The 12,309-nt window shown below is 42.6% G+C and overlaps 1 protein-coding gene across 2 annotated transcripts in view; it reads right to left on the reverse strand.

Annotated features, from left to right (window-relative positions):
• Nucleotides 1–615: 615 nt before the first annotated feature.
• Nucleotides 616–12,309, reverse strand: part of mmp11a (matrix metallopeptidase 11a) — a 94,323-nt gene continuing 82,629 nt past the window's right edge. Inside the window, exons 6-7 of one of the 2 annotated variants that reach the window (XM_072587026.1) lie at nt 4,201–4,461; nt 616–1,578 (exon numbers count right to left, since the gene is read on the reverse strand). In XM_072587026.1, the coding sequence (XP_072443127.1) occupies nt 1,445–1,578; nt 4,201–4,461 (395 nt within the window). In that variant the 3' untranslated portion in view covers nt 616–1,444. The remainder of the gene's footprint in view (nt 1,579–4,200; nt 4,462–12,309) is intronic. The other variant, XM_072587025.1, reaches the window with a different exon arrangement.

The raw sequence follows: 12,309 nt of genomic DNA on the forward strand, positions 1-12,309 counted from the left end.
GCACAGGGACTTAGGACTGTAGTGTGATTATGGAATGCTTTGTCTGAAAATGTGGAAGCAGGTTCAATTGACATATTCAACAGGGAATCGCATGTGTTTTTGGATAGTAACCGTGTGCACGGATAATTGAAAAGGCAGGAGGATGGCAGTTGTTAATAGTGCCGAGATAGATAATGGAGCTGGTGCACACATGATGGGCCAAATGGTCTCCAGCTGCACTGTAATAATTTTGAATCAGGATCATCTCCAAGCCCCTGCTCAGTTGCGTTGGAACTGTGAAATGGGAATGCGTGTAGTGGGTCACAGTTAATTGATTATTCACTAATGGCATCAACCTGAGCTGAAGCTACATCCAACTGCCAATGTCTGTACATACCAAGAACCAAACCTGCAACCTAGTGATTGCTGCAAATTGCACTATAAAGGGGCAGAATCATCTACCGAGCTACCAGTTTCCAATTCACTTTCTTTATGACGTGATGTGGTTTTAGGAACCTGAGCTGAAAATGTGTTGCTGGAAAAGCGCAGCAGGTCAGGCAGCATCCAAGGAACAGGAGAATCGACGTTTCGTGAATGAACCCTTCTTCAGGCTCATGCTCAAAACGTCGATTCTCCTGCTCCTTGGATGCTGCCTGACCTGCTGCGCTTTTCCAGCAACACATTTTCAGCTCTGATCTCCAGCATCTGCAGTCCTCACTTTCTCCTCGAAGGTTTTAGGAACCTGTCAATACTGGAGACATGGTGACAAGCAGAACAAGTGGAAAATCTAGTATCTCTCACCACTTTTTCTATTCTGCTGCTATTTTCTATTCAGATAGAACAATAAGTTTGATGGACTGACAGATGCTTGTTCAGTGAGAGTGTGTACTTGACAATCGTACACATACAGACAAATACACCAAATGTGGCTGTCCAGCAGCAGGGTCCGAGTCCCTGGTCACCCCACCTAATGTTTCCAGAATTGCCAAATTGTTCCTCACACTGAGGCTTCAAACCTGATGACAGGACTTTACATGAAAGACAAAGGCATTTCCCTCCTCAAAATAAGTTCCCGCCTAGAAACTATCAACTAATGCGAATAATGTAATAGGTTCCGCCAAGCTGAAAAAGTAATCAGATATCTGTTCAATATTAGATTCTTCTGAATTGTACTCAAGGCTTTCCAGATGTTGGTATTGTACAGTTTTAGGTGTAGAAGGGCAGCTATCCCTAAATGGAGCCCTCGGTCATTCCAAATCTGGAGGAGCAAACTGAGGCACACTTGTACCAAATCTTTCTCCAGCTTGTCACAAATCAAGAGTCAAATCAACTATGGATCATTGTTCAGAAGAAAGCCCCAGGAAAGGAAGTGGGAAATGAGAAAGCCACTGAATGGTAGATGGGAACATCACATTAGATGGGAATCTCCACCAGCAGTTCCCGTCGCCTTAAGCATCTGTCAGAGTCATGTGTACAACTGACGGGAAGCAGCACATCCGAAGAAATCATGGCCTATCAGCCGTGGATATCCTTCCTGTACCTTCACCTGCACAGGGTCAAACTTCCAGTAATACCTTCCACTGAGAAAGTAAGCGTAACCTGTCAACACAGAGGGTCAGAGTTAGAGTTTGAAGAAGAAAGCTTCAGTGATTTAACAAGTGAACCATGTGAAAAGCTCAGGTGGCCAGCAACACATGGGGAATGAATTTAACTCAGGAAAATAGGATATAGAAACAGTCTGGGTGGAGATGAGGAATAATAAAAGGTTAGTGGTCACTTGTAGGAGTTGATTTCAACACCCCCTAAAAGTAACCACATGGTAGGACAGGGTAACAAGGGAGAAATAATGGGAGTTTGTCAAATGCGTATAACAATCTAGGGCAGTATGTTGGCTCAGTGGTTAGCACTGCTGTCGCACAGTGTCAGGGACCCAGGTTCAAGTTGACCATTGGGTGACTGTATGGTATTTGCATATTCTCCCACGTCTGTGTGATTTTCCTCTGGGCGCTCTAGTCTCCTCTGGCAGTCCAAAGACGTGCGTGTTATATGGACTGGCCATGCTAAATGGCCCATAGTGTCCAGGGATGTGCAGTCTAGGTGGATTGGCCATGGGAAATGCAGGTTTACAAGGATAGGGCAGGGGTGGAATGCTCTTTGGAGGGTTGATGGGCTTTCATCGAGTGTTGGTTTTCAGGACAGTTTCTTAGACCAGCGTGTTATGGCACGAGCCAGACAGTGGGCTACACTTAGAACTGGCTTTGACCAACAACATTGGTTTAATTACTGACCTCAGAGAAAAATGCCCTTGAAGAGCCCCCATTGTGTGATTGAATTTTACATGCACTTTAAGGGAGAGAAGTGTGGGTGCAAACCTACCATTTTGAATTTAAACAGGGGCAATGATGAGCACATGAAAGCAGAGCTAGTGAAAATGAACTAGGAGTTTAATTTAAGGGATGGTCAATAAAGATGCAGTGGCAAACATTTAAGGGGATATTCCAGAAAGTGTGGACAAGGTACATTTTAACAAATAAGAACAGTTCTAAGGGATGGACCCCCCCATCTGTGGTTAACTAAAAGGTCGATGGTGGTATTAAATTCAAAGAAGACATAGAATTGTGTAAAGATATAAACAATGGATAGGAAAAGAAAAAAAAAGTGTTGATCACACAAGAAGTGAGCCTAGGAATTAATAATGGTGAATAAAGAGATGGCGAAGAATGAAACAGACATTTTGCATTAATCTTCATGAGAGAGGACATAAACAGCATCCTGGAAACAATTCCAAATCAGGAACTGAAAGGGAGGGAGGAACTCAAGAAAATAACAATTGGCAGGTAAGTGGTACTGAGCAAATTGTTTTGATAATGTGCTTCACCAAAGGCTATTGCAAAATATAAAAGCTCATGCTGTAGGGTTAAAGTAATAGCATGGTTCGAAGACTGGCTGGCTAACAGGAGGCAGAGAGAAGGAATAAATGTATAGGCTGACAGGATGTTATGAGCGGTGGGCCACAGGATCAGTGCTGGATCCACTACTCTTTACAATTTACAGAGTTCCTGTGAAATGCTATTCTTTATAAGATCATCAGTAGCCTCAGCTAAGCATACAGACATTGGCCTGTGGGTGGGGTCCAGTCTGTACAGTCCCAGTCTCTGGGATCCCAGGCAACACACAGGCTACTTTAATGTTTGTGGAGTTACTTGAGGATCTACAAGCTGTCATTGTCATGAGTCAAAGAGTATCTTGTGATTCTTTTACCATCTGTTAATATTAAAGTTGGCTTGGACCGCCGAAGCAGTGACATCTATTTAAACAGCAGGTAGCTGGAAAAAACATCCAGGAAAAATCTTCTTCATGTTTTGGGGACCAGACTGAACACTATTAACTGAGATCAGGTCACAGCTTGCGTATTGAATCCATTTTTGATACCTGGTTTGTGGACTCAGTGATGAAAAAATGGTGGAGGGACTGGCAATTTTCAAAATGACTAAACAGGCAGATTGGAGAGATCCAAAACATACTAAAACCACAAAGTAGGGGTGACTGCAACTAAAATATTGACGATGAGATAATCATAGAATTCCTACAGTGTGGAAACAGGCCTTTGGCCCAATAAGTTCACACTGACCCTCCGAAGAGTAACCCACCCAGACCCATTCCCTTACCCTATTACTCTACATTTCCCCTGACTAACTGACACATCCCGGAACACTATGGGCACTTTAACATGGCCAATTCACCTAACGTGCACATCTTTGGATGGTGGGAAGAAACCACAGCATCCAGAGGAAACCTACGCAGACATGGGAGAATGTGCGAACTCCACACAGACAGTCTTCTGAGGTTAGAATCGAACCCAGGTCCCTGGTGCTGTGCGGCTGCAGTGAATGCTCAGTCCTCAAAAAAAAAGACAAGCTGGAGCTTGTTTCACACAAGGTCTGCTCATCATGGAGTGTATTCCTTGGAAGCAGTAGAGGCAGAAACCCAGGAATAATTTAATAAACAACAATGTTTTTACAATGAGACTGCGATTTCCCAAATTCATGACCTAGATGGGTCAAATGCCTTCTCAACCAGTGCAAGTGTCCCCAATGCAAGGGTACGTGCTGGCATAGCCACACCCAAAGCAACTTTCACAGAGGGGGTGAAAGGGGAGGGAGGGGGTCCGAATTGACACCCCAACTACAGAGTGAGTTGAACCCAGCTAATGCTGCTCACCATGCTCATCCTGGAATGCCCCATCGATGTTGGCAGGAATACCTCGCCAATCATTAGTATTCCGTGGGTAGAAACTGTCCAAAGCATTTTGGTTCATGTTGAATCGCCAGTAATTACTTCCTTTAAAGAAATAGATCTTCCTCTTTTCCTCCAAGCCCCACATCAGAGCAGCCTGGATATCCACCGCAGAAAGACCCAACTCAGAGATTAACCTGGGCCCCAAGACTTGATTCTCTCCATCGTAGATCCAGTAATTGGAGCCTGGAAGAAAATAGAGTCATACAGCACAGAAATAGAAACATTGGCCCAACTCATCCATGCCGACAAGATTTCCCAACCTAAACTAGTCTCACTTGCCTGCACTTGGCCCATATCCCTCTCAACCTTTTCCACCCACTTTTAAATATTGTAACTGTATCTGCATCTACCACCTCTTCTGGCAGGTCATTTCACATACAAACAATTCACTCTGTGTTAAAGTTGCTCCTCATATCCCTTTTAAATCTTGCTCGTCTCCTTTCTTCTTAAAAATATACCCCTAGTTTTGAACCCCCTGACCCTAGGGTAAATACCTTTGCTATTCACCTTGTCTATGCCCCTCATGATTTTATAAACCTCTGTAAGATCACTTCTCAATTTCCTATGCACCAGTGAAAAAAGTCCCAGCCTACCCAGCCTCTCCCTATAACTCAAACCCTCTGTTCCCGGCAACATCCTGCTAAATCTTTTTGAATCCTCTCTAATTTAATAATATCCTTTCTACAGTCGGGCGACCAATCATGGTGCTGCCAATGAACATAATAAGGATCAGGTCATCCGGATAAACATGGCCTTTTCATTATAGTCATGGAGGTACAACACACCTGAGATTGACAGAGTTAGCAAGTCTCCACAATGCAGACCATTTGACCCATCGAGTCAAATCCAACTCTCCACAAAGCAATCCAGCTAATCTCATTCACCTGCTTTAGTCATAGAACCATGCAAATTTATTACCTTCGAGTGTTCACCAAATTTTCTTTCATCATGATTGACTCCACTTCCACCACCCTGGTAGGAGGTAAGTTCCACATTGTACCACTCACTGCATAAACTGTTCTTCCTAACATTCTTCCTGGGTGGCAGTGGTTAGCACTGCTGCCTCACAGCGCCAGACACCCGGGTTCAATTCCTGACTCAGGCGACTGACTGTGAGGAGTTTGCACATTCTCCCCGTGTCTGTGTGGGTTTCCTCCAGGTGCTCCGGTTTCCTCCCACAGTCCAAAGATGTGCAGGTCAGGTGAATTGGCCATGCTAAATTGCCCGTAGTGTTAGGTAAAGGAGTAAATGTAGGGGTATGGGTGGGTTGCGCTTAGGTGGGTTGGTGTGGACTTGTTGGGCTGAAGGGCCTGTTTCCACACTAAGTAATCCAATCATCTCTTTCCTAAATATTAAACCTGTGTTCTCCAGCCATTAAACTATAAGCCACTGTTCATTTTTCCTTCTAAAACTTACCTAAATCTGCCTCTGTGGTGATTGTAGAAGTCAGCCATGTAGACCGTAAAGAATATGAGTTCCTTGATTGAGGCTGCTAATCTGGTCCAATCAGGGAGCCCTGGCTGGTAGATATAAACAGAACTGGCATAGCTTTTGTTCACTCTTAGAGCTGGCTCTGAGGAAGCCAGAGCTGAAAATGTGTTGCTGGAAAAGCGCAGCAGGTCAGGCAGCATCCAAGGAGCAGGAGAATCGACGTTTCGGGCATAAGCCCTTTTCCTCATTCCTGAAGAAGGGCTTATGCCCGAAACGTCGATTCTCCTGATCCTTGGATGCTGCCTGACCTGCTGCGCTTTTCCAGCAACACATTTTCAGCTCTGAACTCCAGCATCTGCAGTCCTCACTTTCTCCTCTGAGGAAGCCAGGCCAGTGTCAAGTAATATGCAAATGTAAATAAAGGGTGACTTAGTGATAGGATGCCAGCGACTGCGGAGTTATTTCAGTCGTCATCCTGCATTTTGTCATCAAATCTCCCCTCACTCTTCTTTGCTCCAAGGATAATAACATTAGCTTCTCCAACCTCATGTCACAGCTAAAATTCCCATCATCCCTGGAACCATGTTGGTAAATCTCATCTGCCTCCTGCCAACGACTCTTGCATACTTCCTAAAAAGTCTCCAAGATGGTGGCAGAGAAAGACTCCTGAGCCAGAACTTGCCCACTTCAAATTCCTTTTTCCTATCTTTCTTTGCATTTTTTTTCTTTTTACCTCCTGTCCTCAGGCTGCATCAGCGATGTCCGGGGTGAAAGCCAACATGGACTCCCCACCTCAACATGGACTCGAACTCCCAGCTTCGGCATGGCCTTGAACTCCCAGCATCAGGGTGGACTTGATCTTGCACTTCTGGCCTCAAGGTAAAGTGTGCTGCAGTCTGGGTTGGAAGGACTTTTATTCTGAACTTTTGTTTCTTTTTTCCTAATTTTTGCTGGGCTTTTTATCTGTTTATTTTTCCATATTTTTCCCCTGCAAATCTGCGCTTAAAAATCTGAATCTAGATACCTTGGCACATAAGTTGGCGCTGTAAAGGGTGAACTGTGAACTCTTCACTGTACTCCTGTGAGTACATGTGTCAATAAAGCTAATTTTTGTAATTCTTGGATGTAATGCTCGGACTAAGCCAACGGTACAACATTATTTCTTTGCTTTCATATTCAACACTAAGTATGAGACCAAAGATCCCAAATGTTTTGCTGATCTCTCTCCCAAGATGCCTTGCCATTTTCAAAGATTGACGTATGTGTTCCTCTCCCCCATCCCTCTGTTCCTGCACACTCTTTTGAACTTTACTGTGAAATTTATATCACCTCTTCCTATCTCCTCTGCCAAATACACCACCTCACAATTCTCTGTATCAAATTAGGAGATTAATAAATTGTCATAGAACATAGAACAGTACAGCACATGAACCGATGTTGTGCCGAACATGACACCAAATTAATCTAAACCTGCCCTTGATCCATCTCCCTCCACTCCTTGCATATTCATGTGCTTATCCAAACATCCCTTAAACACCTCAATTGTGCCTGCTTCTAACACCACTGCTGGCAGTGCGTACCAACTCCTACCACACTGCATAAAAAACTTGCCCCTTACTTCTCTTTTGAACAATCCCCCTCTCACTTTAAATGCATGCCCCCTATTTTAAACATTTCAGTTCTTGGAAAAAGATTCTGACCGTCAACCTTATCTATGCATCTCATAATTTTATAGACGTCTATGACATCTCCCCTTGGTCTCAGCCGTTGCAGAGAAAACAGCCTCTCCTTACAGCTCATACAGTCTAATCCAGGCAGCATCCTTGTAAATCTCTTCTGCACCCTCTCTAAAGCCTCCACATCCTTCCTGCATTGTGGTGACCAGAATTGAACACAATCATCCAGATGTGGCCTAACCAAAGTCCTATAAAGCTGCAGCATAACATCCTGCCTCTTGTACTTAATTCCCTGACCAATAAAGGCAAACATGCCATATGCTTTCTTTACCATCCTATCTAATTATGTGGCTACTTTCGAGAAGGAATCAAGGAAATGGGAAGGAAAGTGGATATGAGAAACTTTGGATCAGCCGTGATCCCATAGAATAGCAAAGCAGGCTCAAGTAGCTGAGTGCCCTACTCCAGTTCCAATTTCATATGGTCTTAATTCCATTAGTCACTTTTTTCATCTATCCATTTTGCTGGCCTACCTGTGTCACATTGCAGTCAATTGAGATCATCCCCATTGTTTTCACTGCTCAAGGTTTGGTATTATCAGCAATAGTTTTAGATTTTACTCTGAATTCCAAAACCCAAGTCACTGATATTTCCATCAGAAAAGCAGTGATCCTTGCACTGACTACACTGCTGACCATCCTTCTGGCTATATGGTATTTTGCCAAACACTTTCTTAAAATCATTATAGACAAACTTCCCATTTCATTTCATTTCATTTATCAATCTTCACTATTACTTTATCAATAAATTAAGTTAAAGAAGCCTAAGCTGCCTTTTCGAAACCAATGTCAGTTCACATTAGGTTACAGATCAGTCAGAATCTCATTGCATGGCAAACAGATCTGAGGCACTCTTTCCTGATGCTCTGTAATAGGCATTGATGGACAGGAGGGTCAGTATTGATCACTGATGGATCAGCAGAGACATCACACACCAGTTTAATCACTGAGTGGCTTTTTGGTTTGGATTGGTTGTGCATTTGGTTGTTCTTTTTGAATAGTCTGCAACAGACCTGACTGGACAATTGGGATCCTTGGAATGAAGTTTAGGATGAAAGCATTATTGACTAGACCAGTATTTATTGCCGATTTCCAATTACCCAGAGGGCAATTATGAGTCAACTGTTGTGGGTTTGGAGTCACGTGTAAGCCAGATCAGGTGAGGACAGCAGGACATCATGAACCAGATGGGTTTTTCCAACAATTGACAATGGTTTCGTGGCCATCACTAGACTCACAATTCCAGACTTTTTCTATTGAATTCGAACTTCATCATCTGGCAAGGTTGGATTCAAACCAGGGTCCCCAGAACATTATCTAGGCCTCTGGATTAATAGTGGTAATACCACTAGGCCAATGCCTCTCCCCTACATGTGTAAACACCACATGAAGAGCCTTAAACTACCAGAGCAAGGGACTTCAATGAGAGGATTAATGCTCTTCATTTCGATCTCGTCTGTCATCCAGGGAACTCTGGATTTGTTTATCCTACTTTTCCTTATTGAGATAATAAACCTTGACTATACTGAAACCATCTTCTCTTTGAAGCCAATTGCTCAATTGCAGTTTTTCTGCCAACTTTTTATTCCAGTCTATTTGGCCCAGCTCCATTCTTGTCCATTGAATTTGGCTCCCTGCCAATTGATTTTTCTTATTCTGGAATCCTCCACGTCATTCTCCACCATCATCCTGAACCTTATGATTACTGTCTCCTAAATGTTTCTCCATTCACAATTGATCCACTTGGCTCACTTCTCCATTCATACTGCGTAGGAAACCTTCCCTAATACAGTCCAGGAATACTTGCCCCTTACACGATCAGTATCCCAGTCTATATTTGGGTAACTTAGGTCGCCATTAATAATAAGCTTTTCTGACTTACAGTAATTTAAAGACAGTCCCTAACAGCAATTTCTTACTAATGAATGTACTGATAAAAAGAGTAGAAGATAAAAGAACAACAAAAATATAATTGGGGTCCCCACTACTCAAATATATTATTGGCATATTTTTATAATTTCTCTGCAGATTGTTCCCACCATTTGGTGGTCTATAGACAATATTAAGCAATGTAATTGCATTTCTTCTGTTCCTTAGCTCAGACCAAATTAATTCTAAGCCATAAACTTCTGGGACATGCTTACCTTAACCAATACTGCCACGTCTTCCTCCTTGCTATATTTTCTGAACACCTTTTATGATGAAGCAACGTTCAACAGCCAGAACTTTCCAATCTTAGGTATCATACTCCATGCTTTCACGTACATGCACAATAATCCTGATTTAAACTCCATTATTTTCTCCCTTACTCTGACATCAACTATTCAAAAGCAGAGGAAGCCAAAATGCAAGTAACTATAGGACAATTAACCTAACATCTACTGTTGGATAAGTAATAGAAACAATTATTAAGTAACTAATAGCAGAACATTTAGAACATCATAATCTATTCATGCAGAGTCAGCATGGCTTTATGAAAGGGAAACTGTGTCTGTCTAATTTATTACAGTTTTTCAGGAAGCCTCAACCAGTAGATGCGTTGGATTTGGACTTCCAAAAGGCATTCAACAAGACATATCACAATATGGTAAGTCATTGGATAAGCGTCCAGGGTGTTGGAGATAGTATATTGGCACAAATAGAGAACTGACTAACGGGCAGGAAAGAACGAGTGGGAATAAGGGGCTGAGTCACAGAGTCAATAAGGGTTCTTTTTCAGGTTGGCGACCTGTGACAGGGGTTCTGCAGGGATCCGTGCTGGGACCACAACTGTTTACAGAGTCTTACAGCATAGAAATAGACCCATGGGTTCTACTCATCCGTGCCAACCAGACATCCCAATCTGACCTAGTCCCATATCCCTCTAAATTCTTCTTGTTTATACATCCATCTAGATGCCTTTTAAGTATTGTAATTGACTTGCAGGAAGGAAGTGGGTGTATTGGAGCCAAATTTGCAGACAGCACAAAAATAGGTGCTATGTTTTAGCTTTACTTCAGTCATACTAACTTTTATCTGTTTTGGATTACTTATTTTATTAGACTTTCCCTCATTCCTGGTGTTTTTTAGTTAAATCAAAGTATAGCCACTTCTGTAAAAATAATATGCTTTTCTAACTTAGTCCCTAACAGCTGTTTCTTATCAATGAATGTACTGGGGAAAAAGAGAGTAGAGGAGAAAAGCATCTCCTCCCTACATTTTACTTCTTACAGTAAACATTACTCTAAGCAATACTTTCTCCTTTTGCATCAAATTCTCACTTTAAACAAAATTCCTGGATATAATCACTGGACCTCTGTCTTACTCAGACAAAGGCTCTCTCACACTGATGTGCAACTTTACTCACAGCTATACTCACTGAAATCTTTTTGTCCTATTATTTAGTCTGTTACTCTTTCTTTGAGATTGTAAACAGTCTAGATGGGGACAATGACACCTACCTTTGTGTCATTGGCATAATTGGAAATATGCTTTTTTAACGCATCATTTAAGTAATTAACAGATGTAGTAAATCATTGAAGATGTCAAGAGTCATATCTTGCCCAATGCAGTACCTTTTAAAAAAAATGTTCTTGGGAGTTCTGTGTTGCTAGCTTATTGCTCATCCCAAACTGAGCATTATCCTGGCTGCTCAGCCGATTTCTGAACTAGATCATTCAATTGTCTTCAATTCCATGAACTTCAACTTGAACTCCCAGTTTCTTATGAGAGAGTTTGTCAAATGCTGTCTGGAAGTTCAGATAAATAGCATCCAGAAGTATTATACTAGAACTTCAAGAGAGCTGTGGGTGGCAGAAGTGTAGTGTAGTAGCCATCATTAAGAAGAAGGTGCTGGGGTAGCTGAAAGGTCTGAAGGTGGATAAATAATGCAGATTGGATAGACCCAGGGCTCTAAAGTATTTAGCTGGGGAGATTGTGGAGGCATTGGTGGTGATCTCTCAGGAATCACTAGAGTCAGGGTCAGTCCCAGAGGAAAATGGCTAATGCAACACCCTTGTTTAAGAAGGGAGGTAGGCCTAACTTCAGTCAATGGTAAGATTTTAGAGTCCATTACTAAGGATAAGATTGCAGAGTACTTGGAAGTGTATGGCAAAATAAGGCTGAATCAGAACAGGTTTGTCAAGTAGAGGTCGTGCCTGACAAATCTGTTAAAATTCTTTGAGGAGGTAATGAGAAAGCGAGACAAAGGAGAGCCAGTCATGATATATTTGGATTTTCAAAAGGCCTTGGACAAGATGCTGCACAAAAGGGTGCTAAATGGGAAGGTACTGCCATGGATAGAGGATTGGCTGATAGGTAGAAAGCAGATAGTGGGGATAAAAAGAATCTTTTTCAGGATGGCAGCTGGTGAGTAGTAGAGTTCTGCAGAGGTCAGTACTGGGAACCACAACTATTCACACTATAGACTGACAAACTGGATGAAGGAACTGAAGGCATTGTTGCGAAGTTTGCAGGTAGAGAGGCAGGTTGTTTTGAGGAGGTGGGGATGCTGAGGAAAGACTTGGACAGTCTAGGTGTGTGGGCAAGGAAGTGGCAGTTGGCAAATGTGGGAAAGTATGAGGTTATGTAGTTTGGGAGCGGGAATAGAGGCACAGGCCATTTTCTAAATGGGGAAAGGCTTCAGAAATGTGAAGTACAAGGGGACTGAGGAATCCTGGTTCAGGGTTCTCTTCAGGCTTGATGACAAAGCTCTCAGACACTTCCTCCTAGCTCTCCCCGACCATTATCCTACTATCAAGTATCAGGCCATTATGTCCACGACTGACACCAACTTCATCACATGTGAGATCTCCCCTCAACAGCCTCCAAGTTCATAATCTCCCAAGTCCATACAACCCACTTCTACCTTCTCCTCAAAATCCACA

Source organism: Chiloscyllium punctatum, chromosome 17 (assembly GCF_047496795.1).
Source record: "Chiloscyllium punctatum isolate Juve2018m chromosome 17, sChiPun1.3, whole genome shotgun sequence".
Taxonomy (NCBI): Eukaryota; Metazoa; Chordata; class Chondrichthyes; order Orectolobiformes; family Hemiscylliidae; genus Chiloscyllium; species Chiloscyllium punctatum.